At 40.3% G+C, this 25,284-nt stretch overlaps 1 protein-coding gene across 1 annotated transcript in view; it reads right to left on the reverse strand.

The window, feature by feature from the left end:
• The window catches only part of LOC121856145 (structural maintenance of chromosomes protein 2-like), a gene marked incomplete at its 5' end in the record, with an annotated part of 63,060 nt that overhangs the window by 510 nt on the left and 37,266 nt on the right, over positions 1-25,284 (reverse strand). The window contains 2 exons of the mRNA XM_042351457.1: positions 7,415-7,615; positions 13,817-14,010. Coding sequence (XP_042207391.1) covers positions 7,582-7,615; positions 13,817-14,010 — 228 coding nt within the window. The remainder of the gene's footprint in view (positions 1-7,414; positions 7,616-13,816; positions 14,011-25,284) is intronic.

Here is a 25,284-nt window from a genome sequence, read left to right on the forward strand (position 1 = left end):
CTCTTATACTTACAGTTGTCAAGTAACTAAATAAATTTACTTGAGTACTGTACTCAAGTAACATTTTTATGTATCTACCTTTTAAAAATTGATAAAAAAATTTTAGTACTTTTATTTAGTGTGGTTTTCTAACACTTTTACTCCAATACAATTGAAAAAACGAAAATCATTACTCGTTACAACATGCCCCAAACAAACATAATTTTAATGTCAGTGGCAAACTAATATATTTTTTAATTAATTATGAACAATACTAAAGAGTTTTGTGGGTAGAGGGTATGGTGTGGGTCTGTGGAGACACCACGCGGTCACATAACACCAGACTTTTCCTTTGATTTTCTTGCGTCCATTAGCACCTTGACCACCCACCTCACCTAGCCTACCCTCTTATCCCCGCACCTTTCCATTAGATGTCAGCTGCTCTTTGCATATACAGTAACTGTAACTAAAATGAATTTCAAAGAGACTGATTCTAAAATACTTTGTACATAATTCCATCTTCGATATAAAGCCTGTATCTATACACATGTGTGAGACAGAGTGTATTTAAAATTCTGCCTATATAACTAAGTACCACTGTTCGCCGCCAGCACCTACCAGATGTTGCGTGGCGCGAAAAATTCAGTCATTCATCAATTAGAATTGAAAAGTGACTGACATCACCATAGCCACACCCCAATCAGAGGGACAATTCATGGTGAGTCTTAGGCAGACTCCATCACTATGGAGGCAACAATCATCCACAAACTCCTCAACTGAAGGAGCTTGATACGTAGCTACTTGAAATGCCCAGGGGATGGAATGGAGCTACTGAGGTCTTTCCCAACATTATGTGACTTATCTCTCAAGTTTAACACCCCACTACCTGCAACTGCTGCTTGTGAGCATCTGTTTAGTCAAGTTGGGCTTATTATTTATTATATAATTAATTTATTACACCCCAGGGGGCAACAAGCCTAGCCACAAGACCATGCGGTCAGACACTAATATATTGGTACTCGTGTCTTGGGGACAATGGGAGTTAGCACTCACCAAAGTGTGAGTAGTGTACAAGAATTAAATCCAAATCATTACTGTTACGAACCCCTCCACCCAGCACTACGAACCACGCCATCTATTGTCTTGATCTACCTACCCAGCACCACGAGCAACGCCATCTAGGGACGAGACACGAGTATGACTCGTCTTAGTTACCACTCCGGGGTTTCCCTTCTCCATATCCTGGTTGTTGCGTCACTTCCTCCAAGTCTTCTTTGTGAGCTCCAATTCGAGGAGAGAGCACTACACTCTGGGAAGTGACCACAGGATCATCTATCCTCTAAACCTACGGCACAGTGACTACCTACCGTCTTCTACAATACTCAGCCTTACTCGTCAGCCATCTCAGCTCCTCACTTACGTATTTGTAATCTTGTATTGCCTCTCCCACCTCCACCTTGCTTCACAATTGTTTTATGTTGTATTAATATGTATATACAGTTAATGTTTAGGTTAAGTATGGTTAAGGGTAATTTATAGGAAGCTGATTATTTTGTTAAGGAATTCATGGTACTTTATTATACACAACGAAAACTCGCATCCTTTGTCTACCCTTTTATAGTCCGATTGTCTTTGTTTTTTTTTAGTTGTTACCTGTTGGGATCTGGGTAGACTTTTAACTATATTCTAAATCCCCAACTCGTAACAATTACGAATAAGTAGGTGGTGACAAATAGTGGTTAATGACTGTGGTAGGCGGTCTCTGAAAGTAGGACAGTCAAGGCAATAGTGCTGAAGGATTAGGACAGTTACAGTGTTTACAGGAAGAGAAGTGTGGATCATCCACTCATCCCCCACCTTAAGATACATACCATATAGGTCTGTATCCTAACCTAATGCCCAGCAGAGACAACATTATGTCTGCGGACCATAAGCCCACGTCAACGATACTTGTATGGATAAGAAAGTGATCATATTGTTGGATGGATATATTTTCAGCCCGTTCACTATCACTACGATGGATTGGAGGGAGAAGAGCGACTGAAGATATTCTCCTTTGATAGGTTATGCTGGGCTTATATTTAGGTCTAAAAGATCCTGATTGGACAGCCATAATTTTGAGAACCAGTTATTGATTAATCTTAATAGAAAGATTTGTATATAAACATAAGTAATGCTTTGTGTCTCTTATTTTTATCTTTAGTTAACTATTTTTTTCATAATTTACTGTAGATTTATTTTAATATTTAAGATATTTAATAATTTTGTTGTTACCTTTAACTTTCAGTACTTGAGTACTTTAAAGAGATACTTTTTTACTTCCACTTGAATACATTGACATTTGGAAAATAACAGAAGAGAAAGGCTGTAGACCAGAGCAGGTGTTTAATGCCAATGAATCTGGTTTATATTTGAAGAAAAAGTCTGGTAGAACATACATAAACAAGCAGGAGTGGCATGCCTCTGGGTTCAAGGCAGCCAAGGACAGAGTGAAGTTGATCTTCTGTGGCAATGTGGTTGGTCACGTGATCAAGCCTGGCTTGCTTTACCACTCAGCAAACCCTAGCTAGGGCTTTAAAGGGTAAAAACATGAACCTTTTGCCAGTGTTTTGGCAGTCCAACAAAAAGGCGTGGGTAACGAGGCAAACATTCCTGGTCTGGTTCCATAAATGCTTTGTCCCGGAAGTGGAAAAATACCTTGCTTCCTAGAAGATGGAATTCAAGGAGTTATTATTGATAAACAATCAACCAGGCCACCCAGAAAGTTTACAGTTTAGCCATCCAGGTGTAGAGATGGTGTTCCTACCCCCTAACACAGCCACTCGATCAGGGTGTAATACGCACCTTCAAGGCATATTATACATGCCGCTCTTTTGGTTGTATCCGTAGTGCCATGGATGAAGACCCTGACCTTGATGTTAGCAAGTGTTGGAAGGAGAACAACATTGTGGACTGCATTACCAACATCAGTGAATTATTCAATGAACTCAAACCAGAGAAAGTGACTGCTTGTTGGCACACCTTATGGCCTGAATGTGTGAATAACTTCCAGGGATTTCCGTCCATAGTAAAGGATGTGAATGACATTGTGAGTGTTGCACGTCAGTTGGGTGGTGAGGGGTTTGTGGACATGGCTGCTGAAGACGTGGAAGAGCTAATTGATGGGCATGGAGAGGAACTGACAGAAGAGGATTTGGAAGAATTGGTAAAAAGTGCTGAGGAAGATGAAGAGGAACTCATTATGAAATTACAACAAGAAGGTTGGAGCTTGGAAAATTTTAGTGAACTACAGTAAGATCTCATATTTCGTGCGGCTTCATTTCGCATTTTTGAATTTCGCGAGCACTACCTTATATAACCAAGACTTATATTTGGCGTAAAATATTGTGAGTTTCACGAGATCCTACCAGCTGAACGCAAGATCCAGCAAGCTGAATGTTGGCCACTGTCTTGAATGACGTCACAGCCATCATACCAGTTAGAGTCATTTAATAATAATAATAGTAATAAACGGTTTATTAATAATTGCAGCTGGTGGCTGAAAATATACAAACTTACATGTGATTTAGACATAATGATATGCATTCAATACATTTACAGGGCTGTACAGTACATAAATCAGTTGTTTATTATTTTAACAATAGATGGGATGGTGCTACTCTTATATCTATCAGTGTGGGCTCTTATGGGCTGAATTTTGTTGTAGTGGCGGACTGCGCGAAGTGGGCTGCCGGTGGCAGGAAGTGGCGATGACGAGGATGGTGCAGTAGTCCACTGCCAAATCTTGCTAGTGCTTGGTGGTGGAGGTCAATGAGGGATGGCATTTCCAGGGTGGAGAGAGCGTTGTTGTAACCGGAGTAGTCTGTGCCGAGCATGATTCTGCAGGCCCTTTTCTGTACCTTCTCTAGCTGACGTTGTTGGGTAGAGTTGAGAGAAGACGACCAGGCTGGTGACGCATATGTTAATTTGGGGAGAATAAAGTCGCTGTAGATGGTCCTCAGCTCTGGCATGGGTGCCCAAAGTGACCTGAGTCGTCGTAACATGTAGAGTCGGTACGAGGCTGCCTTGATTGTGTTGTTTACATGGGCCTTCCAGTCCAGTTTGTGGTCTATGGTAACACCCAGGAGTTTGGTAGACTGCACTAACTGGAGAGGATGGGCACCCACTGTAACTGCTGGAGCTTGCACTGGAGTGGTGGCGGTATTGATGTGCATGACTACGGTTTTGGTGTGGTTGATGGTGACCTTGTTCTCTGTAGTCCATGCCTGTAGCCTGTCCAGGGTGCCTTGTAGCGATGAGTAGTCCGGTGAGGTGTTGCCCACTGTGACCCCCACAGTGCAGTCATCCACGTACTTCCACCTGTGAGGAGTGTCCGATAGAGCGTCGTTGAGGAAGCACAGTGGTCCCATCTTGGTCCCCTGGGGAACACCGCAGGTGAGGTGTTGGAATGTGGAAACAGAACCCTGGTACCTGACTGCCTGACACCACTCACTCAGGAAATTTGTGTTGTCAACATGAATTGGTTGTAACGCGATTGATGAATAGGGGAATGCTGTTTGTAAACCGCGAACTTTTGCATACGAATGTTGACTATAGCGCGATTCCATCCTCAACATTTTAAACCTTGTGCAGGGTTAAGCAATGTTTACAGTTCATGTTCGACATCACATGTTCAATTGATTCGTGTCTTTTGTTTGTGAAGTGTTTTTTGGGAGGTACTCTGAAAATTTTGTTCTTTTTTTTGCAAATTTAGCTGTTGCCCATAAATACTGTATGAAAAGAATAAGAAAAAGAATGTTTCGCAGTGAGGACTAATAACGGTTTACACCAGCGCTCTCTGCTTGCATCACGTGATCAGTTGAATCGCGTGATTTCTGTCGATTACTCTGTGATTTCCGATTTTCTCTAAATTTGTTGTGTTAGCGATGAATATGGAAAGACAAGGTAAGAAGAATGTTTCCAAGAAGCATTTTGGTGATCGAATTGCTGGTGGTGAACGTAAAAGAGGTTCACAAGACCACAACTATTGCGCTGTAGCCCACGCCATCCTAGCGACTGCCTGGGCTGCTATTGTGTGCTTTTATGGGTGGTGTTACCACCTGTTGAGTCAAGATAATGGCCTCTACCTGTACTGGGGGTCCTACTGGTGCTGGTGGGGGTGGGAGAGACCCGCCTAAGCGGCCAAATAAGGAAAAGGAGAAGCGAGACTATCATAAGGGAGTTAAGTTTGCCAAGTACTCGATGCAGGATAAGCAGCGTGTGATTGAGTTACTTGAGGAAGGCCCAAAAACTAGTTTCCGGAGAGAGCGGAGCAGTGAGTGAGGAAACACCAGCTGTAGCTCTCTCCCTCAGTGTTTGCTTCTACACACACAATGATTAATTCCCTTTATGTTTTTGACCTTATGATAATTATTTTATAATGTTTTAGGCACATACTGTACTGTGTGTGGTGCACATTTAACCAGCCAAGTCGTCAGATATGCTATTGACAAGTATATACAGGGCTGCCTCACTTTTCGCAAATGTTACGAGCATGAAACTCGTTGCAAATATCGAAATTGCGAATAGTGGAGCAATTTCTCCCATAAGAAATAATGTAAATAGGGGGGATACGGGTGGTCACGGCCGTCAGATTTTAACACTTGTTTTACTCAATACATATATATCATAAAATAAATAAAGAAACAAGGGCATAATATCAAATAAACATCAATAACAAACACTTTGAGTTCATTAGGCGTATATGTTTACAAAAACAGTATACTGTACTTTACATGTTTGAGTGTGTGAGTGACTGAACGTTTATGTGCGTAGGTGTGTGTAATTTACCTCTGATGTGCTGTGTTGCTTGCTTGCTGAAGTTGGCATTAGGGGAGAGGGTGAGAGGAGGCTGGGTTCGTCAGCCACCTCACTCTCCTCACTGCCAGGGTCGTCAGCCACCTCAGTCATTATCGTTGTCAATTTGCACTGAAAGCTGTTGTTCTCCACTACCTTCTGTTGAATCATGCGTTGTGATAAAGGTGTTTTAAGGCGCTGGGTCTGGTCGTCAATCCACGTGCTCAACATCCGCTCCATACTTTCATCTCAGCATCACGGAACCTCGTCACCTTCGTAGCCGTCAGTGGTGTTGCAGACCCGGCCATCTCCTTGATCTCGCCGGCACTTTTAACTATAGAATGCACCGCAGAGGGAGCCAAGCCGTGCACGTGCCCAATCACTGACGTTCCTTCTCTGTGTTCATATCTTTTTACGATATCCAATTTCACGTCCAACGTAATTGCCACATGTGATCTCTTAGCAGCATTGCTGGGAGTTTCAGGAGCTGGTCGCTTAAGCATTGCGAGATCACATAAAACACAACTGCGAGATCACATAAAACACAACTGCGAGATCACACAAAACACATGCCAGCACGTGTGAGACTGAAGTGAGTGGGAGCGTATAGCAGAGGAATACGTACACACGTATACACGCTGTCTTACGCTACGGTTGAGGCGCGCGGTTCAAAATTTTTGCTCATAAGAATTTGCAAGTAAACGGGGCAACCATTGCAAATAGTGGAAATGGTTAACAATAAATTGATTGCGGATAAATGGGGTTACGAATACCGAGGCTATGAATAACGGGGTTTGCCTGTATAACCAATTAACCATGTACTTTATGGGTGATTTAAGGGATTTTCAAGGGTAATTTTTACAATAAGCGTTAAGCCTTTATGCGCCCTCTTCAGAATGTAACCAACCGCGTAAGACGTGACACAACAGTACATGAAAGATTTTTTTCTGATTTTATACAAGAAAAGGAATCGATATTTTTTCGTGATATTATACTTTTTTTCTTCAGATTCAACATTTATCCTGATTTAAAAAGAAAAGGAAAGAATTCTTTCTTTAACAGGACATTAAATTTTGACTTTGTAATAGATCTTAGCTTGGCAATGAAAGTAAAATTGTACCCATACAAAGTTAAAATGATGACCACCTTTCAAGAAACTCAAGTCACTATTAATATGGTCTGGAAAGATACACTACACATCTCACTCTTGTCCAAAATTCATAAAAGTGGTAATTATCATCTCTGTTGAAGTGATTCTTCTTTTTTATCAACAGACAAATGTAACTAATTTGTCACATTTGAAAATTAATTAAAAAATTGGCATAATAATTGATCTTATACATAAAGTCACTCAGGTATGGCACAAGAGCAGATAAATCATCAAGCACAAAATTCAAGCACTGTGGCATCATCTCCCAACAGCAACTCACTCTGCTACACCAAGCTGAAGAACATGCCAGGTATTGTCTGAGGGCAGTGTTGCCACCCCACACAATACTGAGGAGAAAATTATGTAAATGTTGCCATTGTTACAGCATTCTCAGCTTTTGAGAGGCAGCCTTAGCAATGTTGTAGATGTGTAGCTTCCATAACACATTACCTGTTCTTCAGCTTTCCCCAACATGTTCATGGCTCTCATGTTCACATTCTTGGACAATTTAGCCTTGAGTTCTTCCAGTTTGGTGATCTTGCGTCCAGCTTCCACAGGATCATTAGCAGTGAAATCATAACCAGTGTTGGGCTGTCCGAAGAATTTGCGATCTTCAACTATCCACTCGTGTTCTGATAGCATCTGGGCCACCTAAAATATAAACAGTTTGAAAGGTATTTTAATATAATGCATGATAGTAGATGAGGTGAGTTACAAGTTAAACTCATCATAAGAAGAAGAAACAAATTGACTGCACAAAGTATAAGACCAGGAGGATTTATTTATCCCTTTGCATGGTAGTCTATGGGTGAGGGGTGCTCATCCAGCAATACTATATTATACTTACCACCACATTATTTGGCTGGATATTCACCAAGTTTTCTTCCCTGTCTTCCTAGCCAGCAGGGTATGCATCAGGTACACTAATTCACAAACTTTTTTTGCAGTTATGTCACAGTATCTCTAATACAGGTAAAAAAGCATACAGTTATGGTGCTCATCAGTAAGGGGAGTAATAATAACAACACATAAGCACAAGAGGGAGGATGGTATGAAAGTAACAGTCTGTGCTGAGGTTTATTCCTGAAAATTTGACTTCATAGGTTTATTCCTGAAAATTTGACTTCATAAGAATCTTCTTCAAGGAGAATCCAACAATAAATTACAGGACTATATATACAAGTGTCAATCACCCATCAGGATGCCACACCACCTCCCAGCTCACTGATCCCACTCCTTCTGACCACTCACCTGTGGCTACCCTTGCCGCCATCTCTGGCAAACTAATGAAACCCACTCTATTACTGGTGGAATCCCCCATACTAATATGTGCAGCCTCTAGCACTTTCCTCATTTTGTTATCAATACAATTTGGCACCACGAGAACACTGGCCATCTTAATCAGCTTCATGCACTGTGATTCCTTTAAGTCAGTCCACATCCAGTTTCTCCATAACATGTTGGTTTACAGTCATTATATGGGACCCTATACACGACTCCTTTTGTTATTATATTGCCCATTTTGTTTACTCTCAACAGCTTCACCAGTGCTCCAGTGTTTCCCTTGTCCTGTGTGGTTGTATATTACAGTATTTGTGATTTTGTAAATCAATTACTTAGCAAAAGTGATAAAAGTCCCAAAAAGGAGATTTAATGTTAAATTAAATGCTTTGTTTGATGAGAGTTACTGGACTAAACTAAGTGATCCAAATTTGTTCATAAATTTTATCATCTTATGAGGTAACGACAAATGAGAAACTTGTGCTTGGTTTTGGTAGGAAGTTTTATATTGCTCAGCGCACCGTTAATCCACTTACTATTGCTAAAGGTATAATCAAACTGGAAAAGAATAAGTTGAGAGATGTTACAAATAAAGATATTTCCATAGCTAAAGGTTGTAAACATAGTGTTTTACATAAGAATATGGTGTTAATCATTCCAAAAAGATTTGAAACAGCCTTAAAAAAATTTTATATTAATGAAAATATCCATATTACTATGGCTGATACGTCCAATGCTATTGTAATTTAGGATAAAAACGATTATAACGATAAGATGAATTCATTACTGAGTGATGAAAGCTCTTGTTGTGAGTTTACAAGAGATCACCTGGAAAATATTAATAATTTATCTAATTCTAAAATGAAGGTGTTATTGAAAAAGAACCCAGATCTCATCAAACAATTCTCTCAAGTTAATCCCACTTTACCTTATATGTATGGATTCATCAAAGCACATAAGCCAAATAATCCATTACGTCCTATCGTGAGTTCTGTTACAAATTATCCAAGTGGTTAGTTAGGATGCTATCTCCTCTTACAGGTCAAATATCTAATTCACATACAGTGGTCCCTCGGTTAACGAACTCAATTCATTCCAGAGGGTCGTTCGTTACCCGAAACCATTGTTTCAATGGGATATTGGGTAATTGCAGTGGTGGGCACAGCTAAACGAAAAGTTAGCTTTGCTAACCGCTAATCTGCTAACTAAAAAGTTAACTTCGCTAACGCTAAACCGCTAAAAAAATTAGCAGAAGCTAACGCTAACCGCTAACTTTTATTATATGAAATTAGCTTCGTTTTCTTTTCTTTTTTCGTGGGGGCTCTAAAATCCTTAAAAACAGACCTAGAGAGCTGAAATTTTCATATGTTGTCTTGCAGCTTAGACATAGAGCTTTCCAAAAAGGTATAGCATGCCAAGATCAGATGATGATCAAGGTGTACACAAATAATTAAATGAACAAATGAAATTAAACATTAATATACATTTAAGTTTCAACACACTGTACACTTTATAATCTTTATTTACTGTACGAAAAGACAGAAAGTATTAAACGAATCCAAAAACTATTGTACTGTATAGCTTAGGTAGCAAATAGCATCATGCCAAGATCAGATGATGATCAATTTATCAAAATGTACACTGTACACAATTTCACAAATAATTAATTTGCATTCTCATACAACCTATCAGCATTATTCATGTAAATATGCAATACCAACCACATACACATTATACCAGTGCATTTTTATATAACTTATTGTTCGTCTTAGTCATTATACGTTGTACGTTTACACGTACTAACATGCAGTCAACCAAGCGTGCCTGACTGGCTGTTGGAGACACGCATCGTGGCATCACACACTTACAACAGACAGGAACAAACATGTATAAATTTTGTTAGCGGAACTAAATTTAGCGGAAGCTAATTGGTCCGCTAATGGTTCCCAAAGTTAGCGAAAACTCTAATCCGCTAACGAGAAAGTTAGCTTCGCTAATTAGCGGAACCGTGCCCACCACTGGACAAATGGTTCCAGCTCACAGAAAAGTATATACAAAGTAAAGCCAAAAATGCATAAAGTCATAAACACTCCTAAAATTCCCCTAAATAGCCCTTAAATCACTATATTTATATACGTACATATACTCTTACTCTTAAATCACTACTGTAATGTGATACAGGTGATTAATTTTCATCTCTTGTATAAAATATATGACGTCTATATTCAAATTATTCACTGTCTTGCAAGGATTCAAGCAATGCAAATTATATTCACCCAACTTCAGTTTGTGATATTATATAAGATAAAAACTTAAAGCCTATTGTATAACCACCAAACCCTCGCTGGGGAGGTTGGGAGGGAGGGAGGGGTGACAGTGACATGTTTGACAGTTAGAGCCAAAGGTCTGGTGAAGTATTTATTTGTTTAGTTATGTTGTTTAATTGAGTTTTTGTTTTTTGCTCATAAATTTGCATAGACGTGACCGGGGAGAATATAATTTACATTGCTGGAATTCTTATAAAATAGTGATTAATTTGAATGTAAACATGCCATAGTTTGCACTAGACAAAAATTTTAGTAATCATTTTGTACATTATTTTGATTACATGTACAGTTCAGCTTTGCCCTTAGGACAGTGTGTGCATGTAAATGAGTTTCAATAAATGAATAAAGTTACATATATCGAGCCAAAAATAATATTTGATAAACTTTATGTAGACAGAGCTTGGATGGCTAAATTTTAGAATGACCAATAATTTTAATACTGTATACAAAAATGCACAAATATTAAAGTGCACAATTTTCTTGATATTTATTCCATTGGAAACGAATGTAAACATAGAAGAGATTACTGAATTGGCTGAGTACCCCCTCAGTTTATCAGCTGATGTTCATAACAAAACGTGATTTTCGTGAGGATTTCGTAAATCAAATTTTTTTTCGTTAACCAAATTGAAGATTCTTATGGAAGGTAATTTGTTAACCAAAATTTCGTTAACTGAGGCGTTTGTTAACCGAGGGACCACTGTATACACAACAGCAGTGATTTAATTGATAGACCCAAGAAACACAATGAGCCATATGAATTAATAAGTTTTGAAGTCAATTCACTTTTCACTAGTACCAGTGAATGACCTATTTCCATTTCTTAAAGATAAATTACATGTTAGAGTTGACTATTGAACATGACATACATATAGTGGTCCCTCGGTTAGCAAACACAATTTATTCCACAGAGTCGTTTGTTAACCGAAACCATTGTTTCAATGGGATATTGGGTAATTGGTTCCAGCTCACAGAAAAGTACATACAAAGTAAAGCCAAAAATGCATAAAGTCAGAAACACTCCTAAAATTCCCCTAAATAGCCCTTAAATCACTATATTTATATACGTACATATACTCTCTTACTCTTAAATCACTACTGTAATGTGATACAGGTGATAAATTTTTATCTCTTGTGCAAAATATATGACATTTATATTCAAATTATTTGCTGTCTTACAAGGATTCAAGCTATGCAAATTATATTCTAACTTTAGTCTGAGATATTATATAAGATAAAAACTGTAAGCCTAAAACACTGGCTGCGCAGATGGGGGAGAGGGAGGTGAGGTGATACGTTTGACAGTTGGTGCCCAAGGTCTAATGTGTGTTTATTTATCAGTCCTTAAGTGACTAAGCTTCTCTCTTATAAAATGCCTGAAATGACCAGGGAGAATATAATTTCCATTGCTAGAATTCTTATAAGATAGAGATAAATTTGAATGTAAACATGCGATAGTTTGCACTAGACAAAAATTTAAGTTATCATTTTGTACATTATTTTGATAACATACACAGTTCAGCTTTGCCCTTAGGACAGTGTGTGCATGTAAACGAGTTTCAATAAATGAATAAAGTTACATATATCGAGCCCAAAATAATAGTTGAAAAACTTTATGTAGACAGAGCTTGGATGGCAAAATTTTAGAATGGATAAATTTTAATATAGAAAATGCACAAATATTAAAGAGCACAATTTTCTTGATATTTACTCCACTGGAAACGAATGTAAACATAGAACAGATTACTGAATTGGCAGACTAGCCCATCAGCTGATCAGCTGATGCTCACAATAAAACGTGTTTGTCATGGATTTCGTTAATCAAAGTTTTGTTTGTTAACCGAATAGAAGATCCTTATGGGATGTAATTAGTTAACCAAAATTTCGTTAATCGAACCTATCGTTAATCGAGGGACCAGTGTATAAACATTAATTCAATCAAATAAATATTCAGTAATAAACAATAATGAATCTTTTAGGTACATATTCTTAACAGGATAAATGGCCTGGTTTCCTTGAGAACAAGTATACATTAGCGTTACGCTATCACTCTTTTTTTCTTTAACATCAGTGGTTACCATTACTGTACATTAAATAACATTAATAAAATCAAATATATTTTTTTACATTAATTTTACTACAGCAACAACTAGGGTTTTATTTTCTTCAGTTTCAGATGGATAAGTGACATTATGGGTGTAAACACTGACAACAACAATGGCGTCCCATCTCCTCTTGTGTGACCATATTACAGTAGTATTCATTTATATTGTATAAGGTGTATTAATAAACATTATTTAAAGAATAGTTTGCATTTTTCATTAATTGTATTGTTTTGGAGGGAAAAAGGGTAAAAGCCACACAAAAGTTAAGAAAAGGTCACACTGGGAGCATATATCATTATTATTGCATTATTTTAATAGTAATTAATGATTCACATTACCGTTGTTATTGACTTTACTGTAAAGGTAAAATAAATAATTGTCCTTAGGGCAAACACAACGGAATATATATTACTTTGCACAAGAGTATTAAAAAAAAAAACCGGTCAGCAAATGATATTTTTTTTTATTATTTTTTTAGGGATTAGCCCACCCAGGCAGGGGTCACCGACCACATCGGGGCCTGGGGGGCGAAAATGAATAATAATAATAATAATAATAAAAAGTAATAACAATAATAATAATAATAAAATAATAACAACAATAATAATAATAATAATAATAATAATAATAATAATAAAGAAATACAAAATGAAAAAAAATCAAAAGTGCCATTTTGAGGGCAAAACTCCAGCAAACTTTAAGGGCATGCTATAATATAATTTCTTAATTTCTCTAGATTTTTTCTAAATATTTTATTTTATGAGCATATTAGGCAGGTGGTCTGGGGGGATGAAAGCAGTTTAAGGTCTAAGCCTCACAAATTTAGATGGAAATGTTCAAAGACACAAACGAGATTATAATTACCAAAAACTGACTATGAAAATAAGAATTATTGAAATAACCCAAGAACATATTGTGTTATATACACAGCAAACATATATTATCTACACCCAGCACCATGTTGGACACAGAAAAAGAGATGAATTTGTACAACATGGAAGGATAATGCTGGCTACTGACTTCATCAAGAGTGTTGGATTAAATAAACATAAAAACTCAAATTCTTCAAGGTGCATCATTGGAAATAGGGTGAGGTGAACATATAATGTGAAGCTTGAGGTAATAAAGGAATACTCTACCTTATTTTCAGCATCCTTTGTCCTGATTTAAGCTTTGAAAGTTTGTGATCAAGCTGTTTAATTTCCAGCTGGGCTTCATCAGTATTCTTTATGATCTGCTCCTTACGTGCAGACATGGCAGTGATCTCTTTGTTCTGTGCACTGAGTGTCTCCTTCTGTGCTTTTACAGCTGCCTGAGCTGCTGTTACTTCACTCTGCAGAATAAATATATTTTATTTTCCAAATGAAGGCATTGAGGTAAGACACTCTATTTTATGACAAGGGCTGGTCTTAAGAGGAATGTGGGTTTGAGTATGAGAACACTTTCAGTACCTGTACCTGTCCTTGTACAGTACTTCCCAAACACAGGTGTCCTGAGATGTTTGAAATTTTTTTCACATCATAAAAAAAAAGGATTAATGGTATGGGGCATCAACACAATGAGGGCAAAAAGTACAAAAGTTCATTTACGGCGGTGCTGTTGTATCATGGTTTTTCACAATGATTTTGTGGTCCATCACCACTACTCCAGTCTCCTGCACCACCAACACCTGGTACATGTGTTGGTGATGACTACCTGGTACATGTGTTGGTGATGTACTCCTACCTGGTACATATGTTGGTGATGTACTCCTACCTGGTACATGTGTTGGTGATGTACTCCTACCTGGTACATATGTTGGTGATGTACTCCTACCTGGTACATGTGTTGGTGATGTACTCCTACCTGGTACATATGTTGGTGATGTACTCCTACCTGGTACATGTGTTGGTGATGCACTGGTACATGTGTTGGTGATGCACTCACCTGGTACATGTGTTGGTGATGTACCCTACCTGGTACATGTGTTGGTGATGCACTCCTACCTGGTACATGTGTTGGTGATGCACCCTACCTGGTACATGTGTTGGTGATGTACTCCTACCTGGCACATATGTTGGTGATGTACTCCACCTGGTACATGTGTTGGTGATGCACTCCCACCACATGTGTTGGGTGATGTACTCTCACCTGGTACATGTGTTGGTGATGCACTCCTACCTGGTACATGGTTGGTGATGCATCTACCTGGTACATGTGTTGGTGATGTACTCCACCTGGTACATGTGTTGGTGATGTACCCTACCTGGTACATAGTTTGTGATGTACCCTACCTGGTACATGTTGGGTGATGTACCCTACCTGGTACATGTGTTGGTGATGTACCCCACCTGGCATGTGTTGGGATGTACTCCACCTGGTACATGTTGCGATGCACTCACCTGGTACATATGTTGCGATGCACTACCCGGTACATGTGTTGGTGATGCACCTACCTGGCACATGTGTTGGGATGTACCCTACCTGGTACATGTGTTGGTGATGTACCCCACCTGGTACATGTGTTGGGATGTACCCCACCTGGTACATGTGTTGGTGATGTACTCCACCTGGTACATGTGTTGGATGCACTCTACCTGGTACATGTGTTGGTGATGTACCTCACCTGGTACATGTGTTGGTGATGTACTCCCACCTGGTACATGTGTTGGTGATGTACTCCTACCTGGTACATATGGGTGATGTACTCCTACCTGGTACATGTGTTGGGATGTACTCCTACCTGGTACATATGTTGGTGATGCATCTACCTGGTACATGTGTTGGTGATGTACTGGTACATGTGTTGGTGATGTACTCCTACCTGGTACATATGTTGGTGATGCACTCCTGCCTGGTACATGTGTTGGTGATGTACTGCACATGTGTTGGTGATGTACTGGTACATGTGTTGGTGATGTACTGGCACATGTGCTGGTGATGTACTGGTACATGTGTTGGTGATGTACTGGCAATATGTGTTGGTGATGCACTGGCATTACGTGTTGGTGATGTACTGGCACATGTGCTGGTGATGCACTGGTCACATGTGCTGGTGATGTACTGGTACATGTGTTGGTGATGTACTGGTACATGTGTTGGTGATGTACTGGCACATGTGTTGGTGATGCACTGGTACATGTGTTGGTGATGTACTGGTACATGTGCTGGTGATGTACTGGTACATGTGTTGGTATGTACTGGTACATGTGTTGGTGATGTACTGGTACATGTGTTGGTGATGTACTGGTACATGTGTTGGTGATACCGGCTACGTGTTGGTGATACTGGTACGTGTTGGTGATGCATCTGGTACATGTGTTGGTGATGTACTGGTACATGTGTTGGTGATGCACTGGTACATGTGTTGGTGATGCACTGGCACATGTGTTGGTGATGTACTGGCACATGTGTTGGTGATGTACTGGCACATGTGTTGGGATGTACTGGCCTGTGTTGGTGATGTACTGGTACATGTGTTGCGATGTACTGGCACATGTGTGGTGATGTACTGGCACATGTGTTGGGATGTACTGGTACATGTGTTGGTGATGTACTGGTACATGTGGGTGATGTACTGGTACATGTGTTGGGATGTACTGGTACATGTGTTGGTGATGTACTGGTACATGTGTTGGTGATGTACTGGTACATGTGTTGGTGATGTACTGGTACATGTGTTGGGATGTACTGGTACATGTGTTGGTGATGTACTGGCATGTTGTGATGTACTGGTACATGTGTTGGTGATGTATGGTCATGTGTTGGTGATGTACTGGTACATGTGTTGGTGATGTAATTTTAGTGTGTACTGGTATGTGTTGGTGATGTACTGTATTTTTTATGTGTTGATGTACTCAGTTTATTTAGTCAGAAAAATACAGGTTGACAACCCTTTATCCGAAATTTGAAAACCGAAACTCTGAAAGAAAAGTTTTTGTAGAATTTTTTTTTTTTTTTTTTTAAACAGGATTAGCCCACCCGGGCATAGATCACTGACCCTCAGGGCTGGGGGCAAAATGTAATTGTAATAATAATAATTATAATAATAATTATTCATAGTAAATAAAATTTTTAATAAAAATACATTGCCCGTCACAATAATAATAATATAATAATGATAACAATAATAATAATAATAATAAAATACAAGAATAAGACAAAAACCGACTAGACCTATAATTATTATTATAATTTTATTATATTTTCGTCAGATCCTGTTTAATAATAACAATAATAATAATAATAATAATAATAATAATAATAATAATAATAATAATAATAATAATAATAATAATAATTCTGAAAACCGAAAAATTCTAAAATCCGAAATGCCTCTGGCCCCAAGGATTTCGGATAAGGGATTGTCAACCTGTACAGTAGAACCTTGATAAACCGGACTAATTAGGGCAGACCATAGTCCCCAAAAAGGAAATACAGTGGTCCCTCGGTTAACGAGCACAATCCGCTCTAGAAGGTTGCTCGTTAACCGAAAAACTCATTAACCGAAACCATTGTTTCAATGGGTTTTTGGGTAATTGGTTCCAGCTCACTGAAAATTGCCTAAATTCAGCAAAAAATGTAGAAAAGTACACTTACTTTGAGGTGTGTTTGTAGAAGGCTCCTGGATGATGATGATGATGATGGGAAATAGAATGGGGGTGGAGGAGAAGGGAGAAGAGAAGGCATTGGAGTGGAAGAGAAGTCACCCCATGGCGCCATTTCACCCATAAAACTTTAGTTCTCTTGGTGTAATTCAAGATTGTTTTCTTTAAATCAACAGTGCACTACATTATATATTGTCAATATGTAAAATAAATTTCAAAATGACCAATAATTTGCTTGCAAACACAGAAAAAAAAACGTTTAGTTGAAGAGAGTCTCAAGCAAGATGTTACCTCCACTGAAAAGAAACGAAGACTGACGCCTGTAAGGTGTGTTGGCAGGCTGGATGGCGCGCATGAAACTAGTGACCTTACCTTCAATTATGTTCAATAATTGTTAAAATGACTACAAAATTTAATATTAACTTATAAAATTATTGAATAGTATAACTTCTTGATATTTACTGAAATGGTAAGGAATTTAAGCCCTAGAACCGATTACTGTATTGGCGGACTAATATTACAGCTGGTGGACCGCCAAATGCAAGCAAAAACATGTTCAGGTCGGCTCGTAAGAAACTCGTTAATCGAGGGATTGCTCGTTAACCGAAGTTAAGAATCTTGTGGAAGGTAACTCGTTAACCGAAATCTCGTTAACCGAGGGACCACTGTATAGGGAGGGAGGGAGGGAGGGAGGGAGGGGGGTGGGTGGGTGGAGATAACACTCCTTATCTGAACTGTTTAAAGTAAATCAATTTATGTTATGTTATTACTGATCTACACTTTAAAAACTAAGATCTTTAAGAGTAAAACAAGGTTATTAAAAGAATATTACATCAACAATAAAAAATATGAAACAGAACTCTCTGGGTTGAAAATGACACACATAAGTCTGGTTGTCAACAACTGTTGTCACCGAGATGGTTGTTATTTACTGTAAAGTGTTACATGTAACCACACAATTTGTTTTATGGACAAAGAGAAAACCATATACTGTACTGTACAGTACTATAAAGATAAAAATAAGAACAAATAAGTTTATTGTATGTTGAAGATGAATGTTTATCTGGGAGTAGCTGGCAGAGGGGAGGGTGGCTCCCTCCCCCAAGATTCCTTAACACATCTTTATACATTATCACCAAATTTTTATACAATTTAGGATCATTTGGTGCCAGGGTGATAACATATTATCATAAAGAATCAAATTTCCTGAAAAAAGAATACACACTCATCACCATGAATCATTTGTTTACAAAGGGCAAACAGCTGTCTTCAACACTTAGCAATTACAGTATTACCCCGCCTAACGCGGTTTCACTTAGCGCGTTTTCGCATATACGCGGTGCCTTGCCAGAGCTGAACTTTCACTTAACACGGATTTTTTCCACATATACGCGGTGAGTGTCCGGCTCGAGATGCTATTTTTAGATTTTGCCCACGCGCCACCCGCCCGCCCGCCTGCCTGCCTCTCCCTCCTCCTCCCTCCGCTTGGGCAAGCCGCGCGGTAAGGTTGCGCAGTGTGTGTCTTTGTTGCGTTATCACTGACGTCATATGACGTATCGGACTGTGATTGGCCATGCATCCCTACTCCCCTCTGCTGCTAGCTGTAATTGGCTTAAAGTATTATGACGTGACCACCCCGGGGAGGGAGGGAGGGAGGAGAGACGACGCTTGACCTAGCCGTGGCAGTTTCATCCCTCTAGGCCACCCCGGGTTAACGCGCATCCATTGTTCCGTAAAATGGCTTCAGCCGGACCACCACCGCCCCCAGAGAGAGACCTTTCCTTACCTGGACCCAGCGGCACTAAGCCAAAGAAGATACGACGTTCATTAAGCTACGAGATGAAGTACCAAATTGTTCAAGATTTGGAGAAAGGAAGACGGCAAGTTGATCTCGCGCGCCAGCATGGCGTCAACGAATCTACGATTCGTACGATCAAGAAGGATGCAGCCAAGATCAAAGAGCACATGAAAATCACAAAGTCTGCAGGTGCTTCATCTATCAGGTATTGCCAGAACAGGGTGCTGGCAAAAGTGGAAAATTTGCTGGCGAGTTATTTGGTGCGTCAGGCGCGACGCAACATGGCGGTGGACACGCGCTCAGTGCAGGAGTACGCACGTGAGCTATACGCAGCAGTGACACGTAAACTGGGAATTGCAGAGCCCAAACCCTTCAATGCTTCCTCTGGTTGGCTGCATAGGTTTAAGAAGAGGAACAAGATCACCAACATCAACATTGGTGGTGAGGAAGCGAGTGCTGACCGTGTGGCGGCTAGAGATTTTCCTCCGTTTTTACGTGAGATTATGGAGGAAGGACAGTACAGTGACGACCAGGTGTTTAACATGGACGAATCTGGTCTTTTCTGGAAAAAGTTACCTTCCAAGACCTTCGTTGTCCAGTCTGCCAGCAAGGTAAGGGGTCGGAAGTTGCAGAAGGAACGCATCACCGTCCTGTTTACCACCAATGCCTCCGGTACCTGTAAACCAAAGTTATCGGTGATTCACAAAGCCCGCAAGCCGCACGCCTACAAGAATATGGACATGAACAAGCTTAATGTCCACTGGCTAACCGCACGTAAGGCGTGGATGTCCTCTTCTCTGTCCCTCTTCTGGTTTGACAACTGTTTTGTTCCTGACGTGCAGAAATTCTGCGAGCAACAGAATGTTCCATTCAATATTTTGTTGCTCCTTGACAACGCACCTGGACACTCGCCCCTACTTATGGATCGTCACCCCAACGTAAAAGTGGTCTTCCTTCCTCCCAACACTACGTCATTAATCCAGCCCATGGACCAGGAGTTGATCTGCAATGTGAAAGCTGCGTACTCTGCAAAGAAGTTCAAGCTCCTAAACGACTCTACCAACACCAAGGATGAGTTGCGTAAGCTGGGTGACACCGACAGCGAGAGCAAAAGCGACGAGGACAAGGAACAAGAGGCGGCGACTCAAGAACTTCTCGTCAAACAATTTTGGAAGAAGTTTAACGTTAAACAAGCTGTAGACTTCTTGGTGGAGGCATGGGATCTGCTGACTATTGCTACGATTCGTCACGCATGGAGACATGTGTTGCATGGCATACCAGGTGAGAGGAGGAGTGAACCTGTGACTGGTGAGGTTCAGACTGTTGCAGTAGCAGTGGACCTTGCCAGAGAAGCTGCACTCAATATTACAGCTGAAGGCTTCTCCGAGACCACCAACGAAGACATCCTGGAGGTGATCAAAGATCCTGAAGTGACTGCCGCCGAGATGTTGGAAGAAGAACACGCCAGTGAAGAGGAGGAAGAAGGTGCGTCATTCACCGAAGAACCTAGTTTAAGTCATAGTGATATTAAGTGTGTCATAGAGTTTACAGAAAAAATTAAGTCCGTCCTTTCCCGCGACAATGACGATGAACGCTATGAAGTCTTCCATACCCAACTGGTGCAGGCTATGGAGCCGTACATCAAGGTGTATCACGACAACATCAACACCAGCCGTCAGCAAAGCATAACCGAGTTCTTCGCCCGCAACCCACCACAGCCAGCCCAAGCCAGTGATAGTGAAAGTGAAGTTGACTTTGAGGGATTTGTCAGGGAAGCCCTGACAACTGTAAGTGACAGTGATGTTGATTCACCTAGTAATGGTGATTCACCTGAGGGCCAGTAATCTGCCCTCTGCCTCGGAACCAGCCTCCATCCCCGTATGCCGACCCATCTCTTCTACTACCGTAAGTGTTCCACCTAACTTTTAGTTTCTCTTAGGTAACCTTCATTTTTCCTATGTTAACCTTTATCTTTCCTAACCTAACCTCTTCTATATTACTTGTTTTTTCATACCATCATAAAGTTAAGATAGAATTTTTACTACAACATAGTTATGTGTCGTCAAAAAGTGGAGTTTGGGGGTCGGGCTGGGTTCTATTGGAATTAATCCCATATGTTCTGTTGTTCACTTAACGCGGATTTCACTTAGCCCGGGACCCTCTGGGTTCAATTGACCGCGTTAAGTGGGGTACAACTGTAGTAGAGCAGAGTACAACACAGTAGTGCACTTATAAATTAATAAATGCTATTGTAGTGTATTTATCATCACTTAATAAATACTATTGTAGTGTATTTATCATCACTTAATAAGTAATATTATAATGTACAGAATTATGCATCTGTATATACCCTGGTTTATTCAGTAATCATTTGCCTTAAGTGTACAAGTAGCCAAAATGAGTCATCATATAACACTCAAAGGTAGTAAATAACGTTTTTAGGAAGGTAACTTCATATCAAGTACTATACAGTGTATTATAATGAACCTTGTTGTAAGCTGGTCAACTGAAAGCTCACATGAATGCATCTTGAGTAAACAACCTTCTGATATAGCTTATCCTTTTATTTTCAGTCATATTACAAATTACATACAGTATTGTATTTTTCTCTATTACTGAAGATGTTATAGGTGTATTAATCTTGATGAGCCATAAACCATAAGAGGCCAATCATATGAGAATATAATACTGAATCAATAAATAAATAATCCTGACTAATGTGGTGTTGATATACATTGATATGATAAGGGTGGAAGCAATACAACACGGGTTGTATTAAAGTGAAACAAGGGGGACAGAATCAGTCAGTATCATGTCTTGATGGCAAATATATAATTATTGCAATAGTAATTTCTACCCCTCTATGTGACAGTATATAATATAATGGTGTTGTTGGTGGTACAATAAAGGTAAAAGAATAAAGTAAGTGTTACAAAAGTATTAATAATTAGACAGTAGATATTATTTAAGAGAAGACTATTTTAAAGGATGCACACTCCTACTGTTTATGGTGTAACAACAAGACCAACATGAGCAGGTAGGGTGAGGCTTGAAAACTCCTCTTTAGTAAAAAGTACATGACCAGGTATCTCTTAGTCCCTTCCTCATGAAAAAATGTAATCCACATGGCGACACTTCCCCCAAAAGACTGACCCCACTACTTGCTATTGTACAGTATCTCACTTAATAACTGCCTTGGTTAATCATCATCATCAATGTTTTCCACACTTGCATGGTATGGAGTCCCAGTTGCCATCAGGCAAATATGGAGCAAGTTTCACCAACCCACTTTTCCAGAATGGGAACTGGACATTATATGTAGGATCTCTAAGTGCAATCTTCGGTATATCTTGAAGCTGCCCAGTGTGTATAAGTCATTCAATAAGAGTAAAGTGGGTGGAGGTGAGTACTCGGACTTTCTGTAACAATCCAAGTTACTCTTAATAAATGACTCAACTTAGTTTAACTGGCTGACTGATCCCCTGAAGGGTCTCCAAACATCATAAGAAGGAATTAATTAATCATATGATTTCTGATGTAAAATCATTTGATTGGTTGGTGAGCCAACTGTAAAGTTAGTTACTAATCTCAGGACTAACTGGGGTAATCATCCACAGGTTCAGTGAGCTGTACATTACCTGAGCTGCCTGACTCAAGGGTACCATGTTGTAAACGATCACTTTAACACATACATAACATTAAATACATAAATCAAAGGTTGGTAATGGGCAAACACAAACATCCAGATGTAACAACAAGGCTTAGAACTGTTCTCAATATAGTGACCATCATTCACCATCTTATAACTTCACCACCATTTTACCTACAAGTTTCAATTAGAATATTATTGTAGTTTCATTCTCATTAATCAAGACCATTTTTCTTGCCGACATATAAAAGTTAATGACAAACTTTAAGAAATGTTTGAGCAAAATCTAAACCTCAAGTTATCTGTGACTTTACTTGTACTCAAATACCCAAACATACGACGATGAGGAGAGATGGAGCGGAGTCGCCTTCGGTGTTATGAACTCACCGAGAGAATGGGTAGTGAGAGACTGGTATAATTCAGAGAGGAAAGAAAGAGATAAAAGCACAAAAAGGATGGAAATATGGGGAGATGTCTTAGATGTTGGAGGGTGGCGGGTAAAGAGGGGATATGAACATATGATGGGGGTGGGTGAGGATAGGAAAGGTAGGGGGTATGAGCATTCGGGGAGCAACAGTGTGCAGGGTTAACTAGAGTATATGGCACTGAGTAGGTTCTAGGGGATGAGTGGACTTGTAATGGGTGATGTTAGCTAGTGTGATGTGACACAAGTAAAAGGGGTTTATGATAGGAGGTAACCTGTGCAGTGACAATGAATTGATAATAATAATAAATGAACAAAATATGTGCGTGTGTGTGTGTGTTCACACACAGGATGGTGAAATGTGTCTACTGTGGCAGCATTTTGATAATGTTAAGGTGCAAGCACTGCTTGCTCCCTCTCGCTTTCAGCTGCCACCGCTGGCTAGCCCTCGTGGCGAACAGGGAAGCAACTTGCGTAAGTCTTCCCCTGCCAGTACACAGCCTCCTCACCATCAAGACTCCTGCTGTCCCTCCAAGTGACAACATACAGTAACTGGGTGCCTCATGGGCCCAGGTTAGACCAACGGGATCTCGGAGTAGCAGTGGGCCCCAGAGGGACGGCGCATAGGCCCACTGGCATGTAGACACATCCTGGCACCTACCAACCATTGCCAGACTGCCTTGCAGATTAACCTTGGTAGGTATAAGGCTACGGGAGTAAACCCTGAACGAAAAATCTGCAGTGGAGCCTCGCTTCAGGCAGACATGCTTACAGAGCTCCAACAAGACCCTAACGGCGGTATAGGCAGAAGAGGTGACCACCATCGGAACCCAATGACTACACCGGTGGACGAAGGCAATGCATGATGGACAGGCTACGAAGGTGAAACCAAACAAACTGTGTTATCAGCAGTCCATTGCAACTCTCCCTCTCCCCAGTCGTTCCAACACTTGCACCACTGGATCAGGAAAAGGGAGAGCCAAGATGTGTGGTTGCAGCCTGCGCTCCTGCCTCACCACATAAATCAACTCACCTGCAACCATCATCATTAAAACTCCTACCACCAAAAGTCCTATGACAACGGGGATAGGCAAAGATGACTGCCGGGAGTCTCTAGTCACTACTCTGCACTTGGGCAGCACAGGTAAGATGGTTGTTTTTGCACTAGGATCTGGGCAGCAGTAAAAATCCGGTCCTGTCTGTGCAACTGAGCAGCCCTTTCGACGAGCCACTCTGCTCACCCCACATAGGGAGGGGGCTAGAAAAGGTGCCCTAAACATAGCCTGCCAAAAAAAAAAAAAAAAAAAAAAAAAAACCTGACTGGGCAACCACACCCTTTAAGGTTATCCTTATGCAGTTGAAAACACAATCAAAATCACAGATCCAAACAGAAACAAACTATACAACCTCTAATGGCTGCTGCATAAAATGTCAGGACCCTTCTGGATACTAGCACAAATGAATGTCCTGAAAGAAGAACTGCCCCTATGGCAAAAGGGCTGGCTAGGTATAACATCGACATAGTAATCATTAGTGATGAGGGCCAACTCACAGAACGGGGGTCTGGCTATACCTTCTTCTGGAAGGGTAAGACTGTTGCGGAGAGAAACCGCATTATGGAGTTGGCTTTGCCATCTGCCAACGCATCCTACACAGGCTAACTGAAATGCCTATTGGGATCAACGAGCGCCTCATGACGCTCTGAGTCCCACTAAATCACTCACATTATGCCATTTTCATCAGCACATACGCCCCAACATTGGATGAAGAGGATGACATCAAGGAGGCCTTTTACGACGACATCGACAGAGTGCTAACCTCTATCCCCAGAGAAGACAAGGTTGTGCTCCTTGGCGACTTCAGTGACAGAGTTGGCAGAGAGGCTAACTTTTGGCAGGGAATCATAGAGAGAAATGGACTCGGCAAGTGTAGTCCCATTGGCCTACTCCTCCTCAGCAAGGAGGAGTAGGCCATAGCTAACATCACACTTGCATGGAAAAGTGTGCCAGAAACTGCACTAAATGGAGTGTGGCGTAATCTGTGGCCTCAGGTAATCCATGATTTCAAGGGATTTGATGAAGGCAAGGACACGAAAGACATTATGAAACTCGTCAAGGAGGTGAGAGGATATTCAGGATTTCAAGAAATCC

Source organism: Homarus americanus, unplaced genomic scaffold, assembly GCF_018991925.1.
Source record: "Homarus americanus isolate GMGI-L3 unplaced genomic scaffold, GMGI_Hamer_2.0 scaffold59441, whole genome shotgun sequence".
Lineage (NCBI taxonomy): Eukaryota > Metazoa > Arthropoda > Malacostraca > Decapoda > Nephropidae > Homarus > Homarus americanus.